General features: G+C 37.3%; 1 protein-coding gene across 1 annotated transcript; it reads left to right on the top strand.

The window, feature by feature from the left end:
• The first annotated feature begins 14,981 nt into the window (after window positions 1–14,981).
• LOC113353319 (omega-hydroxypalmitate O-feruloyl transferase-like) lies at window positions 14,982–16,671 on the top strand. The gene is made up of 2 exons (XM_026596962.1): window positions 14,982–15,525; window positions 15,669–16,671. Exons 1-2 carry the CDS (start codon window positions 15,091–15,093, stop codon window positions 16,518–16,520), a joined length of 1,287 nt encoding a protein of 428 aa, XP_026452747.1. The 5' UTR covers window positions 14,982–15,090; the 3' UTR covers window positions 16,521–16,671.
• The last annotated feature ends 9,189 nt before the right edge of the window (window positions 16,672–25,860 follow it).

Here is a 25,860-nt window from a genome sequence, read left to right as displayed (position 1 = left end):
GTAGGTTTCATCTCACCAAGTCCTAGCTTAAGGTACACATGTATGGAAGTAATTCACACTGGCTCCTAAGTCAAGCAACGCTTTCTCAACACGGTACTTACCTATTGTACAAGCAATGGTAGGGGACCCTGGGTCTTTATACTTAGGAGTAGTGGTATTCTGAATAATAGAACTCACATGACTAGCTATGAAGGCTTTCTTCTGGACACTGAGCTTACGCTTTCGCGTACACAAGTCCTTAAGGAACTTGGCATAAGAGGGAATCTGCCTAATTGCATCTAATAATGGAAGGTTGATATTAACCTGCTTAAAAACCTCCAATATATCATTAAAGTTGGACTCCCTCTTAGTCGGAACTAGCAGCTGGGGAAACGGGGCTCTGGGAACAAAGCCGGGCTAACAGGACCCTCATTGGTCTCTTTGGAGACTCTATCAGTCTCCTCATTTTCTGGCTCAGCAGGGTGAACTACAGCATGTTCACTATCAGGCATGGCAACCTTGTTGTCAACTTTCTTTCCACTCCTAAGGGTTGTGACAGCATTCACATGATTGTACGATTTCTCTCCTTTGGGTTAGGATCAGTATGACTAGGGAACCTTCCATCTTCTCTCTCACTTATAACTTAGCTATTTGTCCTACTTGAAGTTCTAATTTGGCAAGACTCTGGGAATTATTCTTCAATTCTTGCCTAGTTTCTTGTTGAAAGCTCATGTGGTTCTTTGTTAGCATTCATGGTTATTTGCTAACATAGTGAGAGTATCCTCTAAGGTAGAGATTTTTCTCGGAAGTGTTCTGAAACTGGGTTTGACCTGAAGAGTTCTTAAAACCAAAACCTGGGGGAGGCTGAGAATTGCTAGACTGGCCTTGACTCTGGCCCTTAGACCAAGAGAAATTAGGATGGTTTCTCCAACCAGGGTTGTAGGTTTCTGAGTATGGGTCAAACTTCTGACGGTTCTCAAACCTAGCATTGTTATAGACAGCATGGGCTTGCTCTTCACTAACCTGACCTTCCCAAAATGAATTATCGGGCTCTATTCCACAACTAGAGACTTGAGAGGCTCTATTAGGTTCAACAAGGGACCTATTTTTAGACTGCCCATTTCCAAAGCTTCTAACCTTCTAGATAAAGCAGCAAACTTAGCATCTGACGCAAAACGTATCTACCACATTGGTGCTACTTCTATTGACCAAGAGTCTTTTAGGGGGTTCAACACAAGATTCCCACTGTTGGGATTTTTCAGCGATAGCTCCTAAGAAGGTAAAAGCATCATCAGCATTTTTACTAGTGAACTCACCAGCGCACATAGACTCAACCATGGCTTTGGTCGAATAGTCTAAACCATCATAAATAATTTGTACGAGTTTCATATTATCAAATCCATGGTGAGGACACTGAGATAGGAGATCATTGAATCGCTCTAAAAACCTATAAAGAGACTCTCCCTCTTGTTGCACACTAGCACTAATTTTCTGCCTAATAGCTGCAGTTTTATGCTTAGGGTAGAATTTCATATAGAAAGCAGCAATAAGTTCCTGCCATGTTTCAATGGATTCAGATGGTAGGTTGTTCAGCTAGGTCTTGGCTTTATCTCTCAAGGAAAAGGGAAACATTTTAAGTTTCAAGACTTCATCAGTAAGGTCTTTTATTCTAATTGTCCCACAAATTTCCTCAAAGTCCCTAATATGAAAATAAGGGTTCTCATCATCTCTTCCTAAGAATATAGGGATCATCTGAAGAATACTAGGTTTTATCTCGAAATCAGCCGTAGTGGCTGGCAATTTAATGCATGAAGCTCGGTTGGTCCTAGTTGGGAACATGTAATCTTTCAAAGTTGCCATCGCTGGCACAACTTGAGTAATAGGGGTACTTTTGTCACTCAGAGATAAATTCTCAAAACTGAAGTTTCCAAAAACAGGTCTCTCCAAAGAAGAGTCTTCGAGCTCCCTGCTTAAATCAGAAGAACTACTAGGTTTTTCGCTAATCAATCGACCTAGAGTATCTCTTTTCCAAACCCTATTAACAAAATCGGGCATACACTAAAAAGAATTCAAAAAGAAATAAAAATCCTAACAGGAAGGTTCTAGCAATCACACAGCAGGCTGACTCGACTTTACCACAGCAAACCTAAAGATTTCTAGCAAACAACAAGCATGATGGCTCCACTTAGATTGTTTCTAGACCAGCTTCTAATCCTTCGAAAGGGAATTCGTCACAATTTAAGCAAACCCCTCTGGAATCAATCCGAGTTTAAGAAAGTTGAATCGAGGCGAGGGAAGCTCAGTGGAGCTTTGATACCCAAAACCTCACCGATCCAATGCGGTGCAGTCACGCATTCAACTCGCAGAAACCGTTAAAAACTTCGAGGTGTGCTTAAAAGAGTAACCAATATTTTTCGAATGATTGTCCTGTTAAGCTCGATACCCTATAGGTCTCTTTCTAGTCCAAATTTTAGGCTTAGGTTCGCTTTAGGTTTCGTTTTCCTAAGGCGGGCAAGAAGGGAGCGGTGATGAAATCCGAACCCTTATCTTATATGGTCCATCCCTTGCCCTTTACTAGGAATTTAAAAACAGTCCATATTCAAGTCCTCAGCATATATTCACCTTAAGGAGTCCAGTAACCCGCTTGCAGGAGATTCGCGGGTGTTTAGAATTTTACCTCTCGTACCAGACGGGCGAAGAACCGCTGAAGTCGACTCGGGACACGACTCCTATGCCGTGTCCGAACCCGAGGGGCCGAGACGATATTGTAATCGTCGTCCTTCCCTGCAAACAGTGATATTTAACTACCCTTCCGTAGGGTTTAAAAAATAAAAATAAAGAGTCCAAAGTCCAAAGTCCAAAGTCCAACAAAATAAGTGCAAAAAGAAAAAAATGAAAGCCTAAAAAAAAAAACTAATAAAAAAAAAATCTCGCTTTTTTTTTCTCTCTTTTACAAAATAAAGAAAATTTTCTACTTTTCGCTCCTTTAGCTTTGGTTTTCACTCCAAAACTTTGGTTTTCTTATTATCAATGGAGGTTTTACAAAAAGTGTATATATATATCCTATACATGACACATATTCGTATAGATAACAACATATCTAGAGAATATTTTCTTGCAGTGTAAGCCAATCATAAATAGAGAAACCAAATATTCTCCTTTGTTCCAACACTCCCCCTCAAGTTGGTGCGAAGATATCAATGGAGCCCAACTTGGATATAATTCCATTGAATTGCTTGACAGGTAAACCCTTAGTAAAAACATCTGCCAGTTGTTGATGACTACGAACGAAGGGAGTGCATATTACTTTGGCCAATACCTTGTCTCTAACAAAATGACAATCCACTTCTATGTGCTTTGTACGCTCATGAAAGGTGGGATTTGATGCGATTTGTATCGCTGCTTGATTGTCACAAAACATCTTAGCTGGCTGAGGTGACAGAAAACCCAAATCTTTAAGTAATGCTCGCAGCCAAACAATCTCACAAGTTGTTGAAGCCATGGCTCTGTATTCTGCTTCAGCACTTGATCGAGAAACAACATTTTGTTTCTTGCTTCTCCATGTAACCAGATTACCACCAAAGAATATGCAGTACCCTGTTGTTGATTTACGATCAACTGGACATCCAGCATAATCAGCATCTGAATATGCTGTTATACAGTAGCTAGAAATTGAATAGGCTTCATTCTTTGTCATCAAAACTCCTCTTCCTGGTGATCCTTTTAAATACTGTAGAATCCTAGTTACTGCATTTAGATGTTTAACACGAGGTGTATGCATATAACGACTGACTAAGCTTACTGCATGTGCTATGTCAGGTCTGGTAACAGTGAGATAAATTAACTTGCCTACTAACCTTTGATATGACCCAATATCACTTAACACATCACCATCATTATCAAGTTTGTTGCCAATTTCTGTAGGAGTATCACAAGGCTTTACTCCCATTTTTCCTGTAGCCTTCAGCAGGTCCAACACATATTTTCTTTGATTCAGAAAAATACCCTTCTTTGAGTAAGCAACTTCTAATCCCAGGAAATACTTCAGTATCCTAAATCCTTGATGTCAAATCTGGAATGAAGCATTGCTTTAAGATTTCTAATTTCTTGTTGATTGTCTCCTGTAATCACAAGGTCATCAACATACACTAGAACTATAGTTATACCAAGATTACTTTTTAAACAAGGAAGAATCGGCAGAGCTCCTTTTGAACTTATTCTGGATGAGTACTGAACTTAGCTTTGCATACCATGCACGTGGTGATTGCTTTAAACCATATATTGCCTTCTTAAGCTTGCCAACCATATTGCTATCTCCTTCTCGAGGGTGTCCAGGTGGTATACTCATATATACCTCTTCTTCTAGATCACCTTGTAAGAATGCATTCTTCACATCCATTTGAAACAATTTCCAATCTTTATTAACTGCAAGAGACATGAGAACACGAAAAGTATTCATCTTTGCAACTGGTGCAAAGGTTTCTGTGTAGTCTTCTCCATATCTCTGAGTAAAACCTCTTGCCACTAATCTTGCCTTATAACGCTCAAAAGTTCCACCACTTCTGTATTTAATTTTGTACACCCACCTACATCCAACAGTCTTCTTCCCGGGAGGCAACTTGACAATACTGTATGTATTATTTACATCTAAGGCCCGTAACTCATTCTCCATTGGTGCCCTCCATTTTGGATTAGACTTTGCTTAATTGTAGTTTCTAGGTTCTTGATGACTATATATAGCACTTAGAAATGCAGAGTGTGAAGAACCTACATGATCATAAGTTAAATGTGCTTGTATAGGATACGCAGCGGAATGATATGTAAAGAAGTCTTTGTATTTCTCTGGAGCCTTCTTCTCATGACTTGAGGTTATGACAATTGGTACCACTGGTTGATGATCTTGTTGAACCATAACCTCAGATTCTGTAACTTGATGCGGCACATCTTGTAATCCTGTATTATCATCAGTAACACAAACATTATTGTCTGAAGCTTCTTCATGAACTGCTTCATTATGCACATCCAACATTGCATTAGGTAAGTCCACCAACTCCACCCCACCACCATTATCTCTGTGGGAATATGTTGCAGTAGGTATCTCAGTAATAACTGGAAGTGGTGCCAAATCTGTGTAACACTCCCCCTGAGACCGACTGCCAGAATCACACTGAAAGTAAGCCACTGCTTCATCAAATACAACATCACGAGAAATCTGTAGCTTTCTAGTGGGTGGATGATAACAAATATAACCTTTCTTTGTAGATGAATAACCAAAGAACACACATTTAGTTGCCCGTGAATCCAGTTTATCACGATGCTTTGCCTGTAAATGTACGTAACAGACACAACCAAAAACTCTGAGATGAGAAATGCCAGGATGATGACGTTTCAAAACCTCTTATGGAGATTTGAACTCAAGCACACGACTAGGCAGAAGATTGATCAAATAAGTGGCCGTCAGAGAACCATGAGACCAGAATTTCTTTGGAACATGCATCTTAAATCATAAGAGCACGAGTGGTTTCCAGAATATGACGTAGTTTCCGTTCAGCAACACCATTTTGCTGTGAAGTACCAACACAACTAGTTTGATGGATAATACCATGACTACGCAAATAACCTGGAAGAGTGCCTTTGACAAACTCAGTGCCATTATCTGATCTAAAGATTATAACCTGTGCATCAAATTGGTTGCGTATCATACAATGAAAATACGCAAATACAGATGAAACTTCAGTTTTGGATTTGAGTAAATAGATCCATGTAGCACGTGACCAATCATCTATAAAGATAAAAAAATACTTATACCCATCATAAGCGTCAATTGGAGCAGGGCCCCATAAATCAGAATGAATTAATTCAAAAGGCATTGTAGCACGAGTCACAGAATTAGGAAATGGAAAACGAGATTGTTTAGAAAACTGACAAACATCACAGACTTGAGTCTAGACAGAAAATGTGGGAAAAATCCTAGACAAAACACGACTAGAAGTATGTCCAAGTCTTTTATGATAAAGGAACTGCGGAGTAGATCTTTGAGTGAGACATTCCATATCACTAGAACGTAACAGGTACAATCCATGAGAAAAGATGCCTCTACCAATCATCTTCTTCGTATTTCGATCCTGAAAGATGACCGAGGTAGGGGTAAATGTAACATCACAATTCAGAGAATTAGTGATTTGACCAACATATAACAACTGAGTAGGAAACGATGGAACAACAAGTGCATTAGATGGCGGACAATCTGGAAAAAAATGCACTTTCCCACTGCCCATTACAGGAGCAGTAGAGCCATTAGCAACTGACACATTTTTATGAGAGCTGCGAATAAATGCATGAATTTACGAAGGATCATTTGCCATATGATCTGTAGCTCCTGAATCAATAATCCAAACTTGGCGGTTGGAAACAGGCGTAGTAAGAAAGGCTAGTAGGTTACCTGAAGTATGGTTGGCCTTGCGCTCAGTCTTATTACCAAACTGGTTAAAGAAATCCTTCAATTGGTCTATGGTAAAGGATGAATTGTCAGCAACAACAGCTCGAGCAAGCTTATTTTTGTCAAAAGTAGCTTTAAGATGAGGATAAATATCCCAACATCGATCCTTGGTGTGACCAGTTTTATTACAATGATCACAATGAAAAACTTCTCTCTTACCCTTAGCACGAGAATTCTTGTCCTTATCAAATGGCATGGCTCGTCGTTTATCATCTTTGGATCTCATAAGAGCACTTGATTCAGCTGCATCCAGGTCTACAATGCTTTTAGAATTAGGATTCATAACTTTCTTACGCGTCTCTTCACGCTGCACAGTGACACAAACATTAGACAGACTTGGCAGTTCAGCACTCATGAGAATAGTGCTTCTAAGAGATTCATACTCTGGTTTGAGGCAACTGAGCACATCAAAGATTTTATCCTCCTCAACCCTCTTCAAGAGAATTTTGGCATCAGTTGTATGAGGACGATATGTATCCAGTTCATCCCACTTCTTTTTTAAATAACCAAAATGCTCAGTAAAACTTTTCGTACCTTGTTCAGCCTCAGCAATCTCACGTTTCAGATCAAACACCCGAGAAGCATTATTCCGTAAGCCATACAGACTAGCAACAGACTTCGACAAATCCTTTGCAGATTCTGAGAACGAGAAGATTTCTGAAATATGTGGTTCCATCAACTGAAGAAGCCACGTGCGAACAAGTTGATCATCAACAATCCAATCTTCATACTTTGGATCCTTAGCATCTGGACAGGTACTATTCTCACCAATATACCCATATTTTCTTTTACCCCCAAGAGCAAGAGCAGCAGCCCTAGACCAGCTTACATAATTGACATCATTCAGGAAGACAGAGGTTTAACGCAAACTAGTATTATGATCTGATTGTGCCATAGTAAACACACAGAGAAACAAAAACTTGATTATAGAGAAACGACCAGGATCGGTTTTTTGTCAACTTAATATTCTCAATTAAATTCATTAATTTCGGTCTTATATTCTAGTCGTTTTATTACTGTTATGGAGGATTTTAAGTATGCAGTTATTATTGATTTTATTCTCATTAAACCGAATTGATTTCCTTTGAGTTATAAAAGACAGTTTTTGGAGAAGATGAATAACTGAGTTTTTTCAACTATTTGTATTCCGAGCAAGTGTAAGATAGAGTAAGAGTTGGTTCGATTTCTCAAGGTGCAGAGATATCGAACAAGAGAGAATCAGTTGTTTTATCCCAAAGGTGTTCGATAAGTTTTTGACTGCCAGCACAATCAAGAGGCAGAGTCACGAAATACCTTAAAGATAGCGACCTAGTCCGCCACTCAGTTGTTTGAGATTTATTTTGTGTAAATTTTCTTTATTGTTTCCAACACTATGTTGCACCAAGTCTCGTCTAACTGACTTGACAATTGTTTTTGTCTTGCCATGGACCTGCAGTGACTACTTAATTTCTAGCTGAGATAAAGTCTTTTTGTTTTTATCCACGTTAGTAGTCTTTACTGACAGTTACAGAACCTTTTTGTTTTTTGTTTTGCTGCCCTTCATTGGGTTGCCGCCCAAAGTTGAACTTCGGAAACTCTGCTCCAAGGCCGGGAATGCTTGGCTTGCACTAGAGATCATTAAGCTAATTCCTTTTATCAATCAAAAACAAATAATGGTTGATTTGAATTAAACTCTTTTGCAAGTGTACGTGATCGATGTACCTTCACTTTTCTAATATTTTGGATCCAGTTTAGCCGTTGATTTTGATGAGAATATTAATTTGGTGGATTGCATGTCAGCACATTATAGTGGATTGCATGTCAGGACACCATGATTAGTTGCGCCTGTTTAATTAATTAGTAATAATAAGTCTTCGTGAATAGATTATTCGTAAAAAAAATTAATGGCCGATGTATGGCCATCTGGAAATATTGAAGTCAACTATCTAACTTGACACCAACTCTCTAGTTTAATCAGTACTTCTAGAAATCTAGTTAAAATATACAAAACCAGTCGATGGTACCACCTACGTTATAAAAGCATCGAATCTTCACAATTTGGAAATTAAGGGTATGTTTTAACATAGATTTAAGGTGTAGTTGGAGGAAATCCCATACCTACATCCCTGTAAGAATCTATACAATAATCTAAAAAATTATGGTGGAAATCACATAATCATTTATTAAGATTTCAAAATTGGATACAAGATAATAAGAAAATCCTAATTCCTTCTTCAAATAAATTTTCTCTCTCCTAAATTTCCTGTCTAAGCATTTAAAAGATCTCCCTCTTTTACATGGTTGATCTACCTTTTATATAGGGTATTACATAGTGAATGACAGCTAATACATAATGGGGTACATCTAATAAAGCCCCTATTTTCGGATATATTGTGCGTTATTATCGCACATTTACATAGATCATTCTCGTACACACTCTTGACTTCTTACGGTTTTTCACACTTTACTCGTGACCGTGCTGACATCATTTGATACGTCATTTTTAGTTTAACCATGAGTGATGCCCTTCGCTCATACTAGATTATCAATATATCGCATAGACAATAAGTGTGCGATATTTCACTCCTACATTTTGCCTCTTCTCATGTCGTTCTTTCTTCAGAATGAGCGATGTGGGAATCTTTCAATCTGTAATGTCGCACACGTTCATCTTTTCATATTCCCCTCAGCCGACATACTTCGATAATTTTAACTTTCTAACTTACGAGTGTCTTCTTAACCATTCACTATCTAACACGTCCCTTTTTACTATTATTCATCTTCCTCTTTTTTCTTTTTACCTTCTTCTTCTTTCCTCATTTTCTCTGCAACTTCTTCTGCTGCTGCGTCTTCTTCATTATCTTTAAACAGTTCATCATCTGCTCTAATCATTCTTCGCACTTTCCCATCTTCTTCCTTATGATTTAATCGTAACTTTGTTAATCTTGACCGTAATTTTATTGATCTGATCTTAATCTCACTGATCTGATCTTGATCAATTTTTTTTTTACTTATACCTATAACCCTCATTCCCATTCTTAATATGGCTCCTGCTGGTTGGAGATGCAAGACTGAGTTTACTAGATTGAAAATAGAACTTGGTGCCAAAGGCTATTCACTTTCTCTTCCTCCTGAATCTAGCTATTCATCAAAACTCAGTCTTGAATTGATCACCTCTGAAGAATGGAGTAATCAGAAAATTTTAGTTTTAGTAGGACAACTTCTTATTGGCCTTCCTATTCCTCTACACAATCCACAAATTCCTTTTTTTTTTATGAAATTATTTTTGATGAAAGACTCACACGAGGAATTTTTCAATTAAGCGGGGACTACATTAGAATAATTATGGAGTATGCTCGTCGCGCAGATGGATTGGAGTCTTCGTATTCTTATGATGTGCGAAATCCTTTACACCGTAAGAAAGAAATCAATCCTGCTGATTACACTCTAGATGATTTTTTCAAGCATTATTATATTGCGATTATGAAGAATAACTCATCCAAGTGGGCCATTCGCTTGAGAAGGAAAGATGGTATCTCTGAGGACGATAAGATCATGCGAGATGTTGATTTTAACGACAAGTCCAATCACACTTCTCGCAGATCTAATGATACACGATGGCTTGACTGTCCCGTTATCTTGGTGGGTCCTTACATTTCTGGAAGAGCTACTGATGGTTCAGACCTCCCCCTTTATGTGCTTATCAACCTTGGGAGTTCATCTTGTCCGAAAAAGATAATATGAAAGTGGGAAAATGGTCAGGATGGTTGTATGGATGTTATAGGGGTCTCATCTTTCACAGGTGAAGGTATTCGCTCTTTTGTCCCAGGCCAAGCTATTTCCAACGCTGTATCGCGTAAACGTAACAAATATTTAGATCAATTTGTTTCGTATGGATAAGGTTTGGGTGTCCTATCTTAACCACGTTGGAGGAAATAGGTGATGATATTTTGTGTTTTTTTAAGAGATTGAAGAATTGTCTAGTTTGTAATGATGTTAGTAGTGACGTCGGTAATTTTTTTTCTATAGGCTAGGTGTTGCTATTCAAAAAGGTGTTGGTTCCCAGATTGTTGCTATGTTACCAGCCAAGGTTTTGTACAAGTCAATTGATTGATTCTTAAATGAAATTACTATTTTTTTTTCTAAAAAGAAAAAAAAGAAAAACTGAAAAGAAAAAAAACACGTACTCAGAGGACAAAAACTTATAACCCAAACTCAAACCGCGTCTCCGGTCCTTCCTGGGAATCCACCGACCAGTATCCCACCAAATAATCACAGAATAACTGTAATACCCCGATATTTGGCAGTGGTTAGACGAATGGAATATAAGTCATGGTTTGTCTTTTCCTAACACCGAGGACTTTTCAGCACAATTGGCTCCAGAGTTGGCAGAAAACTCTGCAGTTAAGCGTGCTCGGGCGGGAGAAATCCAGGGATGGGTGACCTCACAGGAAGTTGTTGTCGGATTACTGCAGCGATGCCCATTGAAAACCCCATATTGTCGGATAACCGCAGTGGCTAAGTGGGGACAATATCAGTGGAGGGACAGGTCATTACAAATGGTATCAGAGCCGACGACGGATCACTTGCCGAGGGTGGGAAGGTACGCTGGATGGGGTTGGTTCAGGTGCTTCTCATGAGGGGCAGGGAATGTTGGATATCTGGGCTTGCGAATATATTCTGGAGCCGAGGACGACTCTAATTTAAGGTGGTGGTATTGTAATGCCACGATATTTGGCAGTGGTTAGCCGAATGGAATATAATTAATGGTTTTTCCTTTCCTAACACCGATGCCTTTTCAGCACAATTGGCTCCAGAGTTGGCAGAAAACTCTGCGGTTAATCAGCGTGCTCGGGCGGGAGCAATCAAGGGATGGGTGACCTCCCGGGAAGTTGCTGCTGTTACCGAAACAATGCCCGTTGAAAACCCCACACCGCCCGATAACCGCAGTGGCTAAGTGGGGAAAGTATCGGTGGAGGGATGGGTCATTACAATACCTATCTTTCCGTTGGCTGGCCAGACCAAATGAAGATTGGATCAAAATCAACACAAATGAAGTTGCGAGAGGTCATCCTGGTTTCGCTTGTGCGAGTTTCATATGCAGGGACTCAGAAGAAAAACGGTAAGAACTCTTGCTAGCCTTTGGTAATAACCACTGCTTTCATGGCAGAGTCTTGGGAGACGCTAACGGCAACCATAACCGTAACAAAACAACAATGGCCAAAAGTTCTTTTTGAAACAGACTTGGAAAATCCAATGCGCTTCATAAAATATTCTACTGAACCACCATGGTACTTATTAGGAATGATTGCCAAAATTAAACAGAGAATGAGCCAAATTCTGTAATGTGTTATCTAACACGACTATAGAGAAGGAAACCAGGTAGCGGACACGCTATCAAACTATGAGACATATGGAAGCCAAACAGGAAACCATTCAACAATAGTTTGGAACTAGGTATTCCCACATATTGTACTAGACGACTCTATGGATACCAAATATCCATGTGTAGCAGGGCTCTAGTTTTTACTTAATATAATCCATGCTTTTAAGAAAAAACTTATAACCTAATAATAAAGTTTCTGACCATCATTCTCGTGCTAAATTTACTTAATGAAATTCATGCTTTAAATCAAAGAGCATTCAATAATAAATAGTACGAGCACCTTCTATATCTCATCTAATGTTTGCGGACGATGTATCGTTATCTTCACTAAGGCTAATATGGAAAATGTCCATGGTATTTGGACATCATAAATAATCATGTATACCTTCGGGTCAGCTTCTCAACTTTCAAAAGTCTCGTATCTATTTCAGTAATAATGTGAGTCCTGGTGCTTGTAGAGACTTAGCTAAAGCCCTTAATATGAGTAGTGATTCTGATACATCTAGGAGCTCTACTTCTTTTAGGAAAGAATAAACAAGAGTACTTTAATCCTATTGTTCAATCTTTTGAAGCTAGATTAAACAAGTACTTCTTTGAATCATTCTGGTATAGCCACTATGGTTAAATCAGTATTGAATTCTCTTCCCAATCATCAAATAGAATGTTTTAAAATACCCCAAAATATCATTACTAAACTTGATTCTTTACGAAGAAATTTTTTGTGGGGTCGTAAAGGTAATATGGGTATCTACTTTAAATCTTCAAGTGGTCTTGCCTTCAGGAGTTTAGAAGTTTTTAATCAGACTCTGATTGCTAAACTTGCTTGGAAAATTTGTAATAATACCGATGATCTTAGTACTCAAGCTCCTAAAGGCAAAAAACTCTAAGGATAAAGATTTTTTGCAGCAGGATAAAGTAAATGAAAAATATTCTTGGATATGGAGGGGAATCTACAATGGTGTTACTTTGATAAAAAACAACTCTTGTTGGTATGTAAGATGTGGAAATAAAATTAGAATCTGGCAAGATAATATGATTGTAGGATTACAACATCCTCCAGAACCAAATAATACTCCTAACTTCTCATCGGCTTAAACCTTTGTGTGTGACACTTTTTACCTAATACTAGAAATTGAAATGCCGAGTTGATTGAAAGCTTAATTATTTTATGTTGAAACTGCTGATTTGATCTTAGGAATGCATGTTCATTCTAAAGGAGAAGATACTCTTGTTTGGATGCCTTTGTTTACATACAAAGAATGCTTTTATGCAAAAAGTGCTTACAATACTTTGACTAATGATCATTCTTCTACTGCAACTAATAATTTTCCATTCAATACTTATGTCTGGAAATCTCTCTGGAAAACTATACACCATTAGAGAGTTAAGTTATCAAGATACAAACAAGGAATTGATGTGCGTTGTAGTATGTGTAATTTTCTTTATGAGTATGATGAACATTTACTTTTTGACTGTCCCAATGCGAGGTCAATATGACTAGCCATTAGTGTGAATATATCTAACGTCTTAATGATCATAGTGATGTTTAACACTAGATTGTAAACTGGTTTTCTGCATGAGGTACATGCACTAGATCAAATTTTTCTCAAAGAAAGAATAATCTTTATACTCTCATGATTACTATCTGTATGATTTGGAAAGATAGATGTGCTGCTATCTTCCAAAATGTTAAGCCTAACAGGATAACTACTATGGAACGCATTAAATATCTTGTAAATCAGTGTTTCCTTGTTATGTATCTTTCCAATGGTTTGCATTCTTTGCAGATAAATAATTCTGTTCAAAAATGGGATCCACCTAATATAATTAAGTTTTCTGAAAATAAATTTAGATGCTTCTTTAAAGCATGTATTGGTTTAATAATTCGTGATTGTGCAGGCGTGCTCGAGAACAAAAGGACAATACATTGATGCAAGATTGAACGTTGATCATGAGGTGGATCAGTTGGAATGTATGGCCTTCAAAGCGGTAGTGGAATGGGCAAGACTTTTGGAGCTAGGGAAAGTAGTTTTTGAGTCTGACAACGAACTTTTAATAAAATCTGTCAAGGGTCCTTTACCTTGCGTTCATTGGACAAATCATAGTTATATTTTGGATATCCAGATGTTTTTCAAGACAATCCACTATGGATTTGCAGTTAGTTCCTAGAGATAAAAATAAAGCAGCAGATGGTATTGCTAAGAAAGCTAGAATAAGTAGTTCTAATTTTGAGTTTTCCAAAAAAAATTCCCCCTGACATCAACTCTTGGATAAGCAGGGATAGACCTTATGTAATCGCTCATTTGTAACTTTTAATAAAATTTCTTTCTAAATGAAAAGTAGATAAATAGTAGGAGCACCCAACGATTGGGTGCAAATTACACAATCATTATATTTTAACTTCTATCATAAAATCTAATGACTTAGATTTAAAGCGCCAAATGGTTTGGTGCAAAAAGTAACTTTCATAGCCACAAACCATTTCGCGCCACAACGTTGCTTCCATATTACACAATATTGAGTACGAATTATTGGCATTTTTGTATCTAATCTTGAATGTTGAATGAAGATAAGAGAAGTAAAGGAATCACGAGTTGTTTTTGATAATTTTGTGTTGTATAGTCGTATTTTGGATTGGATGCGACATGTCAGAATTAAAATTCCCCATATATCAGATTGGATGTGAATGAAGCCGAAACCAAATCTATCCAGAACATGCTCACCCCTACCTTTAAATTACAGGGGCCGTGGCCCACTCACTCTTAGGCGGTTTTAACTTATTCAAACGGGTGGTACGCCTAAAACGATTGATTTTCTTAGCACTCGGTGCTTCACATATACGATCATTTATGTGAACAAAAAGGCGATTGAATTTTTTAGCGGTCGATGCGTCATACAATCATTTATGTGGAAAAGAAAGAATCAGAATTCTTTACAGAGCAGATAATTAGCTATATTTTGTAAACTTCATGTTGATGTGTTTGTTTGATTGTATTGATCCATGGCTTCTCGTATTTTTATTTTATTCGAAGTCAAACTAAGTAATTAGTCGTTAGTTTTGGTTGTTGGGTTACCAATAAGTTTGGAATCTTTAATTTTCATTCTGTATATTTATAAGTAACATCAATCTCCAAAAGGTTTCAACATCTCACTTTTAAGCTTTTCATTTGGTTAATTCAATTTTTCAGATAGCAGTATCATTTCTGTTGTGAGATTATAGAATCGCAGCTGTAACACCGCCTATAATATGTCGACCATCAATGAAGCACTTAAGGTGAATCTTGATGTGGAGATCAAAGGAGAGGCAACGTTGGTTTCTCCAGCTGAGGAGACACCTAAGGGTTCATATTTATTGTCTAACCTCGACATGGCTCCGGTTATGGTTCAAACTATTTACTGTTTTAACAAAACTTTTGATAATGAAATGGATGCTGCTCAGACCATCAAAGAGGGCTTAGCAAAAGTTCTTGTTTACTACTACCCTCTTGCTGGACGTCTAACAATGAATGAGAAGCACAAGTTTATGATCAATTGCACGGGTGAAGGTGCTCTTTTTCTGGAGGCCGAGGCCAACTGTACGTTGGAAGAGATCGATGACTTTATGAAACCCGAATCTGTTACTCTAGGGAGACTTTGCTACGACGCTGGTGGTGCACAAAATCCTGCTCTACTTGCAGCTCAGGTATTCTCATCTTCCACTTTTAACAGATTAATTCATCCATTCTTTTTGTTCTGTTTTACGTACGAGTTTCTTCTAATTATGAAATTATGTTTCTCTATCCAAGTATTTGATTATATATTTCTACAATTTGCATATGTTTCAAGGTGACCAAGTTCAAGTGCGGGGGATTTGTTTTTGCATTAAGCATGAATCACATTATGTTTGACGGAATTGGAGCAATGGAGTTTGTGAATTCATGGGGTGAAATTACAAGAGGGTTGCCACTATCGAACCCACCGTACCTGGATCGAACCTTGCTGAGAGCTCGCAACCCATGTAAAGTAGAATTTAATTATGGGCTCGAAGAAATCGTGGACATATCAAATACTGTGTCTCCGTTGGAAGAAGAAATGCTTATCAACAAGTCCTTTGTTTTTCACCCAGAGAAGCTAGACCAACTCAAGAAAAAAGCCATGGAAGATGGGGTTCTGAAAAAGTGTACTACTTTTGAGACGCTCACTGCTTTCACGTGGAGAGCTCAAACTAAATCTTTGGGACTCCATCCCGATCAACAAGTAAGGATACTCTTTGCCGTTAATGCACGTTCTAAGTTGAACCCCCCTTTACCAGAAGGATACTTTGGCAACGCTGTCTTGTACATGAGTTGCCAGTCTAGTGCTGAGATGCTAGACCGCCCATTGTCATCAACAATATGGAAAATTCAAGAAACCATTAATTCGGTAACAAACAATTACGTCAGGTCTGCCATAGATTTTCTCGAAGAACATAAGGGGATGCCTGTTATGACGCATTCCACATTCGTAAGTGCTTGGTCTAGGTTAGCATTCCATAGTGTAGATTTTGGTTGGGGAGTGCCGTTTTATTCAGGTCCTTTGAATGTGCCTAGAAATTCAGTATTGTTTTTGCCTTGTGGAAAAGACAGGAAAGGCATAAATGTGTTTCTTAGCTTGACGGCTTCTTCGATGAAGGTCTTCGAAGAATTAATTGAAGTCTAGATGAATGAAGGCACTGGCCAAACTTTAAAAGTCTTCGTTGACAAGTGATTGAATTTGGGTGTAAATGTTTTAATATATGTATGGCTTTAATTCTAATATGTCTGCCTCGTATTTGGATGTTTAGGACATTTGTCTGTTTTCATTTATGTCATGAATTGTATTTTCATTTGAAGAAGTTAAGTTCCCAAGAACAATTTATTTCTTTTTCATATAGGCATATATATAATAGATATAAGAAAAAATGTAAAGGATCTACCGGAAGTGGAATTACAGAGTCAGGACTCAGGAGACTACAATAGTACAATAATAATGACGCCGGATCCAAAAAAGTATTAGAAAAGTTTATGTAGAGCTTCATTACCAGCCGCTGCTGTCCATATGTTAACACCAAGGATTTAGCTTCCACACCAAGTCTAAATCTGTTTGGAAGCCATATCAAGTCCGTTCGTACTTTCATAAAACACGTCTCTTGTTCGGGTTAAACTGTGTCGCCGTAAAATGTATGTTCTTATGAAAATTGATCCCATTTTACAACATCTTTCAGAAGGCTACATCTTGAAAGCTTTTGAAGACGGCTTAAGCAATATTCTTTAATTTCATAGCAATTTATCACTTTTAAAAGTTAATATTATAGGTTGAATTGAAAATGTGAAAGTAACACTTTTTCAGAAATGGAGGTACAGTATATGACAAATTACATCTTTTCAATTATACACATTTCACAATGCACAAACGTTGTATTTATTCGAAAGGGAATAGATTACATAACTGCCATGACTCATATAACCACCCAAAAGTCCCTAATTATACACATTTTGACAATGCACAAAGGTTGTATTTATTCGAAAGGGAATAGATTACATAACAAGCATGACTCATATAACCAACCAAAAGTCCCTACATGAATCCCATCTATGTACTACAATCTCTCCCGACGTTGGACTCGTGCCTTCTATTGAGATTATTAGTCACATATTATCCGGGCATTTAAGATCTTGCGGTTTATAATTCTATGGGCTCTTCCACTCATTGTCAATTGGTTTTGAGTTGGATGCCCACATTCTAACATGTTATCAGAGCAGGCTATTTGTGTTGAGTCATTTGACCGCACCTTTACTCCGCATCACCCGATTTATTGTTATCCACGTGTTAGACCCAACGAATCTACACGTAAGGGAGCCACTCCATTCATTGCCAATTGGATTTGAGTTGGATGCTCATATTCTAACACCCTCACCCAGCACAAATCGTCTGCAATACCAAGCACAAGATGCTCTTTGTGTTGAGTCATTTGACCGCTCCTTTACTCCGCATCACCCGATTTATTGTTATCCACGTGTTAGACCCAACAAATCTACACGTAAGGGGGCGTGTTAAGATAACTAGTCCCATATTGTTCGGACATCTAAGATTTATAATCCTACGTGCCACTCCATTCATGACCAATTGGTTTTGAGTTGGACGTCCATGTTCTAACATCTTCACTCAGCACAAATCATCTGCAATACCAAGCACAAGATTTGCAATAGCACAAATCGTTTGCAATACCAAGCACAAGACGAAACCCATAGAGATCATATCAGACTTCCGTCTTTTTCCCACCTATATAGCTCGTTGCCCCACCTCCTTATCTTTTTTTTTGATGCTAAAACAAACTTCATTCATATTAAGTATATTTACATAACTTCAACCTGTTCTTCCTTTCATCCCTGACTAAAGTGTTTAAGTCTATAGGGATGTTACAACCAAAATCAAAGGAAGATCTGTTTTTTCTAGCCCTGTTAGCTACAACATGAGCAATATTATTTGCCGTCTGTTTTACATTGTTGATAGCAAAAAACTTAAAGTCTTTTAAGTGGTGCCTTATTTCATCAACATAGCCTTGATGCATCCATTGAACTATCGGCTTGGAACTAGTGATAGCTGAAGTTAAATTTATACAATCAGATTCAAAGATGATGTTTTGTAACTGAAGCTTCTTGGCCCACCTGATAGCGTATTCCATGGCCACGCATTCTGCTTGTTCAGGTTCTAGTCCTTCATTGAAGTATCTCTCCCTGATGCCTGTTGCTGTACCCGTATAGTTTCTTAAAATCAGACCAATACTAATTTCTTTTATATCACGATCAAAAAAAACATCCACATTTATCTTTAAATTATTGAAGTCTGGTGGTGACTATTGAGGTCTGTTTTTTGTCGTATGGTTTAAAGATTGACTTGCGTGAAGATATATGCCATGCTTAATGAGCTGGTGTATTTGAGAACATGTAATCCAGTGATCTACTTCTTTGTTTCTGAAAATCTTGGCCCCACCTCCTTACCTTATGGCATATATATATTATTAAACGCTGCAGGAAGGGCCTCTCTTAGGACCTTATCAACTGTCCACCAAGTGTTCCACTCTTCCTAAATTTGTGCACAAGAAGTTGTACAAAGGTATCGTCATCACACCTTACAATTTCCAACTGCATTTTAGGACCTCCCAAAGAGTTTACTCCCATGCTGACAACTTTGGACTGCCCTCCATGTGTCGCCTACAATTGGCCGAATCACCGAATGAACACTATGTGTTGGAAGATATATATATTTAAAAACATAGTTTTGTAATATTATATCAAACTTATAGAATTAGTGTGGTTGTATTATTTTGGGCTTCCATACTATACACTTGGATTCAAGTCTAACTCCATGCATTTGACTAGGTATATTATATATACGGTCCGCGAGTTATAATCCCAGAGGTGTCACAATCCTTCCACAAAAAACCCATCAAAACAAAAGTAACACAAAAACCCCATCAAAACAAAATTAACACCAAAACCCCAAATTTAAATGTTGGTTTCATCAAATTTTATTTTGGTTTCATCATAAAATTTGATGAAACCAAAATAAAATTTGATGAAACCAACATTTAAATTTGGGATTTTTGTATCAATTTTTAAAAATTTGGGGTTTTTGTATCAGTTTTGTTTACGATGAGTTTCAACGGATCCCAACATTTGAGTGGGGTTTTTGTACCACAAGTTTGGTCACCTTGGGTTTTTATGACTAGTTTTGTTATATATATATATCTATATTACTTAAAAAGTCCGGGAGAGCGGGGCCTTGGACGTCTACTAATTTAAAAGTTAATTTTTTGCAGATTTAACTTCTGATTTCCATAACGGTTTTTTGTCAACTTAATATTCTCAATTAAATTCATTAATTTCGGTCTTATATTCTAACCCTTTTATTACTGTTATGGAGGATTTTAGGTATGCAGTTATTATTGATTTTATTCTCATTAAACCGAATTGATTTCCTTTGAGTTATAAAAGACAGTTTTTGGAGAAGATGAATAACTGAGTTTTTTCAACTATTTGTATTCCGAGCAAGTGTAAGATAGAGTAAGAGTTGGTTCGATTTCTCAAGGTGCAGAGATATCAAACAAGAGAGAATCAGTTGTTTTATCCCATAAGTGTTCGATAAGTTTTTGACTGCCAGCACAATCAAGAGGCAGAGTCACGAAATACCTTAAAGATAGCGACCTAATCCGCCACTCAGTTGTTTGAGATTTATTTTGTGTGAATTTTCTTTATTGTTTCCAACACTATGTTGCACCAAGTCTCGTCTAACTGACTTGACAATTGTTTTTGTCTTGCCATGGACCTGCAGTGACTACTTAATTTCTAGCTGAGATAAAGTCTTTTTGTTTTTATCCACGTTAGTAGTCTTTACTGACAGTTACAGAACCTTTTTGTTTTTTGTTTTGCTGCCCTTCATTGGGTTGCCGCCCAAAGTTGAACTTCGGAAACTCTGCTCCAAGGCCGGGAATGCTTGGCTTGCACTAGAGATCATTAAGCTAATTCCTTTTATCAATCAAAAACAAATAATGGTTGATTTGAATTAAACTCTTTTGCAAGTGTACGTGATCGATGTACCTTCACTTTTCTAATATTTTGGATCCAGTTTAGCCGTTGATTTTGATGAGAATATTAATTTGGTGGATTGCATGTCAGCACATTATAGTGGATTGCATGTCAGGACACCATGATTAGTTGCGCCTGTTTAATTAATTAGTAATAATAAGTCTTCGTGAATAGATTATTCGTAAAAAAAATTAATGGCCGATGTATGGCCATCTGGAAATATTGAAGTCAACTATCTAACTTGACACCAACTCTCTAGTTTAATCAGTACTTCTAGAAATCTAGTTAAAATATACAAAACCAGTCGATGGTACCACCTACGTTATAAAAGCATCGAATCTTCACAATCTGGTAATTAAGGGTATGTTTTAACATAGATTTAAGGTGCAGTTGGAGGAAATCCCATACCTACATCCCTGTAATAATCTATACAATAATCTAAGAAATTATGGTGGAAATCACATAATCATTTATTAAGATCTCAAAATTGGATACAAGATAATAAGAAAACCCTAATTTGTTCTTCAAATAAATTTTCTCTGTCCTAAATTTCTTGTCTAAGCACTTAAAAGATTTGCCTCTTTTACATGGTTGATCTACCTTTTATATAAGGTATTACATAGTGGATGACAGTTAATACATAATGGGGTACATCTAATAAAGCCCTTATTTTCGGATATATTGTGCGTTATTATCGCACATTTACATAGATCATTCTCGTACACACTCTTGACTTCTCACGGTTTTTCACACTTTACTCGTGACTGTGCTGACATCATTTGATACGTCATTTTAGTTTAACCATGAGCGATGCCCTTCGCTCATACTAGATTATCAATATATCGCATAGACAATAAGTGTGTGATATTTCACTCCTACATTTTGCCTCTTCTCATGTCGTTCTTTCTTCAGAATGAGCGATGTGGGAATCTTTCAATCTGTAATGTCGCACACGTTCATCTTTTCTTATTCCCCTCAGCCGGCATACTTCGATAATTTTAACTTTCTAACTTACGAGTGTCTTCTTAACCATTCACTATCTGACACGTCCCTTTTTACTATTATTCATCTTCCTCTTTTTTTTTCTTTTTACCTTCTTCTTCTTTCCTCATTTTCTCTGCAACTTCTTCTGCTGCTGCGTCTTCTTCATTATCTTTAAACAGTTCATCATCTGCTCTCATCATTCTTCGCACATTCCCATCTTCTTCATTATGATTTAATCGTAACTTTGTTAATCTTGACCGTAATTTTATTGATCTGATCTTAATCTCACTGATCTGATCTTGATCAATTTTTTTTTTACTTATACCTATAACCCTCATTCCCATTCTTAATATGGCTCATGCTGGTTGGAGATGCAAGACTGAGTTTACTAGATTGAAAATAGAACTTGGTGCCAAAGGCTATTCACTTTCTCTTCCTCCTGAATCTAGCTATTCATCAAAACTCAGTCTTGAATTGATCACCACTGAAGAATGGAGTAATCAGAAAATTTTAGTTTTAGTAGGACAACTTCTTATTGGCCTTCCTATTCCTCTACACAATCCACAAATTCCTTTTTTTTTATGAAATTATTTTTGATGAAAGACTCACACGAGGAATTTTTCAATTAAGCGGGGACTACATTAGAATAATTATGGAGTATGCTCGTCGCGCAGATGGATTGGGGTCTTCGTATTCTTATGATGTGCGAAATCCTTTACATCGTAAGAAAGAAATCAATCCTGCTGATTACACTCTAGATGATTTTTTCAAGCATTATTATATTGCGATTATGAAGAATAACTCATACAAGTGGGCCATTCGCTTGAGAAGGAAAGATGGTATCTCTGAGGACGATAAGATCATGCGAGATGTTGATTTTAACGACAAGTCCAATCACACTTCTCGCAGATCTAATGATACACGATGGCTTGACTGTCCCGTTATCTTGGTGGGTCCTTACATTTCTGGAAGATCTACTGATGGTTCAGACCTTCCCCTTTCTGTGCTTATCAACCTTGGGAGTTCATCTTGTCCGAAAAAGAGAATATGAAAGTGGTATGCTATCTACGCAGAAATATTTTAGATTTCGCATGATTTCTTTTTTTTTGTCTCTTATTTTCCAATTCTTTTAATATCAGGCTGCTAAGCAAACAAGTGAAGCTAAAAAGGCTAAGATTTTGTCCAATGCGTCTCCTTCGTAGAACAATAAAGTAAGGAACATTCCTTTTTCATTTTTAACAATATTGTTGCCTCTGTTTCTTATCTTGATTGTTCGCGTAGGTGGAGACTTCTCGTGCTAAAGAGAAAGGAAAAGGTGTAAAGAGATACAAGAAGACCGCTTCTAGATATTCTAAACCTTCTTCAGCGAATCCTCCCAAGAAGCGAAAATAACTCTCTTCTTCAAGCTCAAAATCTAGTGATGATGATGACATTCTTCTCCCGAAGATCCTTCAATCACATCATCTATGAGAAAGCTTTCTAGTCTCTTCTCTGATTACATGGCTGCTGTTGGGAATGATAAATTACTTCGGAGCTTTGGAATGGTTTTGAAAATTTGTGATGCTGCTTCTTTAAATGATCCGTCTCTTCGTGGACGTTCGTCCATGCTAAGTCCTAGCTTTCAACTTGTGTTTGGTTCCCTGGTAATTTCTATTCCTTTGCACTTTCTTTAATAATGTTTATTATCTGTAATCTAATATTAATTCTTTATCTTCGCAGATGTCTCGCATGTCATATGTGATATCTTCGGATTATGAAAGGAAACTTCGATCTCTTGAAGTTAAGAATTCTGACCTTGAAGTGAAGTTTCTTCATATGAAGATACGATATCATATCTTCGCAAAAGGAATGATCAATTAACTAGTACATTATTGTTTTTTAATTATTCCTCTCTTTTGTTTATTTTCTATCTTTTCTTTCCTTTAATTATGTATTCTTGCAGATATTTATCGTCTTTACGATGAAGCATCCTCTCTGCTTCGCTCTTCCCATCATCCTGTTGATGATGACACCCTTCTTAATTACCTTAATTCTTCTTTGAATAACCTTACTGAAGATAAAATAAATACCCTATCTCTGGAGGAACTTAAATCAGAATACCAACTTCTCAGTATTGACCATAGAAGCGCCTTGACTACTAGCAATAGTTTTAAATGTCGTTTTTGGGAATTAAAAGATACAATTAAGGATTTGGAAGCAAAAAATAGTTCCCTTATTAATGAGAAGGATCAAGTTGTTCTTTAGGGTGCGAAGGCTTTGAAGAAATTCCAAGAAACCATTCTCCAAGTTCAAATAGAATGAGATCTTGCTATAAGTGAGAAGAACGCACTTATTGAACAAGAAAAGTTGATTCGATCTCGACTTCTCATAGAAAGTGACGCTGAATTTGATAGGGATTCTAGAGTCTTAAATAATACTAGAGAAGATTTAGTTGTGACTATGAGCCTTGATTCTGAACATTCTTCATTGGTTAAAGACATTATTTCTAATAATGAAGGTCATTTGTTACTCTTTTGTACTTGTTACTTTTTGAGGAAAGCATCCCTTTTTGATTATAAATATTTGTCACTCTTTCGCATAGAAAGAGAAGAAACACCTTAAGGAGATTGTTGAACTAAAGGCGAAGTTAATTGCTGAACAGAAGAAACGTCTTGAGGAAACTGAGCAGCTGGATGCGAAGTTAACCGCCCGTAACTCCAAATATCATAAACTTAAGAAGAACTATATTATCACTGTCTCCAATAATATCAAAGATGTTGTTCGTGTCCGTGATGCAGCAATTAAGAAAATCTGTGCTGATAACAACATTTCTCTTTCAAATTACAAGCTTGCCGATGTTGCTCCCAACGAAGTAATGTCTGAGATTTATGAAAGTGAAGGAGAGTATGAAGAAGACGAAGAAGAAGAAAATGGTGATATTGATGATGAGCGAGATGATGGAGGTGATTCTGAGAATGAGCGAAATGGTGAAGACAATCCAGGCAAAAATTAATCATTTTTTTCCTATGTACAGTCTTTTCCTGCTTCTTGTATATCTTTATGTTTCTTAAATTTCTTTTCCAATGTACATTTTTTAAGCATCAATTTTGCTTCTTTAATACAAACTTTCTTTGATTTACCTCCATTTTGTGAATAACAGAGCACTATCCTTTCTCACATGTGCATGAGTCTATCACATGGGGCAAGTAACATTCTTTTTCATGCTTGGATTTCCATTCTTGCCTCTGTTAGTTTCCACAGAATGATGAACGGATAAACATGTCTCTGTTGCTTGCCTCAGTTGTGAAACTCACAGTATATTTATCTTATGCAGTCGAAGATCATTAATTCATGAGGTCTTATTTTGCCTTCCTAATTAAAGATCTTATTTTTCCTTCCTAATTAAATGTCTTATTTTGCCTATCATGGTGCTTATTCTTGTGCGACGAGATCGCAGGCGCTCCTTACATTTTAGTGTAAAGACCCATTGATCTTGCCTTATCATATTCTTGTATTGTTGCCTCTGCAGGTTTAATTGTCGCGCAAATACGGTAAGCCTTAATACTCCCGTGAGTAAAAAGCCTCATGATATTTACGTCTTTTGACACAATTCAGCTCCCTAATGGAGAGTGTCGTCCTTATATTCCCCCTGATTGCCCCTTTAAGGAATCTTACCCCTACCGGGTTAGGGTGGGCTCCTCCCAACCGTTAATGCAACAATCAGTTGATTTCGCAGTCTCTCATCCCTCTACCGATAAGGTTGATGGTTACGAGACTGCACCCTAAGTGGGGTTTCTTCGGACCGAGTGCATCATAGTCAGGACTTGTCAAGAGTGGCAAGGTACTCTTCAGACTCCCCGGTCACTCTTGAATCAACCGTGTACCTTGGCGCCCTGATCGATTTTCTGCATTCCTTAGGAGAGACCTTATTACCTTAATCTTTCGATTTAGTGTCTCTCCTGAATGGGATTTCATCTTACCCCAAATCTCCATGACTCAAGTTCCAGGGTCGATGTAACTTTCCCTTGAGCCATGTTCACCAGGTTTTCCCCAATTATGACGTGCGTTAGGTCTTATTTTTGCCTCTTGCATTTATGCGAACTAAGGTGCATGCTACAATTGGATGCCTAACCTCCCTCATTAGAGTTTTTACTTATGTTGCCTTATTATAAGGTCTTACTTTTGCCTTTTCTTAAATCAATATCTTCATAATGAAATAATATTATTCATTCCACTGTTACTTTTGAGTTATACAACTCTAGTACATAGAATTTTTATTATGTTCTTACTCATGAAGAAATTTTTTTTTTACTTCGCAGACTACTCGCTTGTTTCTTTCGCCTTTTGCTCTTCTTTGAGTTCGCATATATTTTTCAGAACATAGATTTGCATAAGGTCTTCAGTCTCATTCGTGCGATAGTTATTGCATGTTTCATACTTTTTCAAATATACCTGGTTCCAGATTTCAG

Source organism: Papaver somniferum, chromosome 2, assembly GCF_003573695.1.
Source record: "Papaver somniferum cultivar HN1 chromosome 2, ASM357369v1, whole genome shotgun sequence".
NCBI lineage: Eukaryota > Viridiplantae > Streptophyta > Magnoliopsida > Ranunculales > Papaveraceae > Papaver > Papaver somniferum.
The sequence above is the reverse complement of the archived record's forward strand: the minus strand, read 5'-3'. Positions and strand labels throughout refer to the sequence as shown.

What these genes read in the sequence shown, in the direction of transcription:
- LOC113353319 (XM_026596962.1), top strand. Translation starts at nt 15,091, where the DNA reads ATGTCGACCATCAATGAAGCACTTAAGGTGAATCTTGATGTGGAGATC. An exon ending in CTGCTCTACTTGCAGCTCAG is followed by an intron (nt 15,526 to 15,668) that starts GTATTCTCATCT and finishes ATATGTTTCAAG; the next exon opens with GTGACCAAGTTCAAGTGCGG.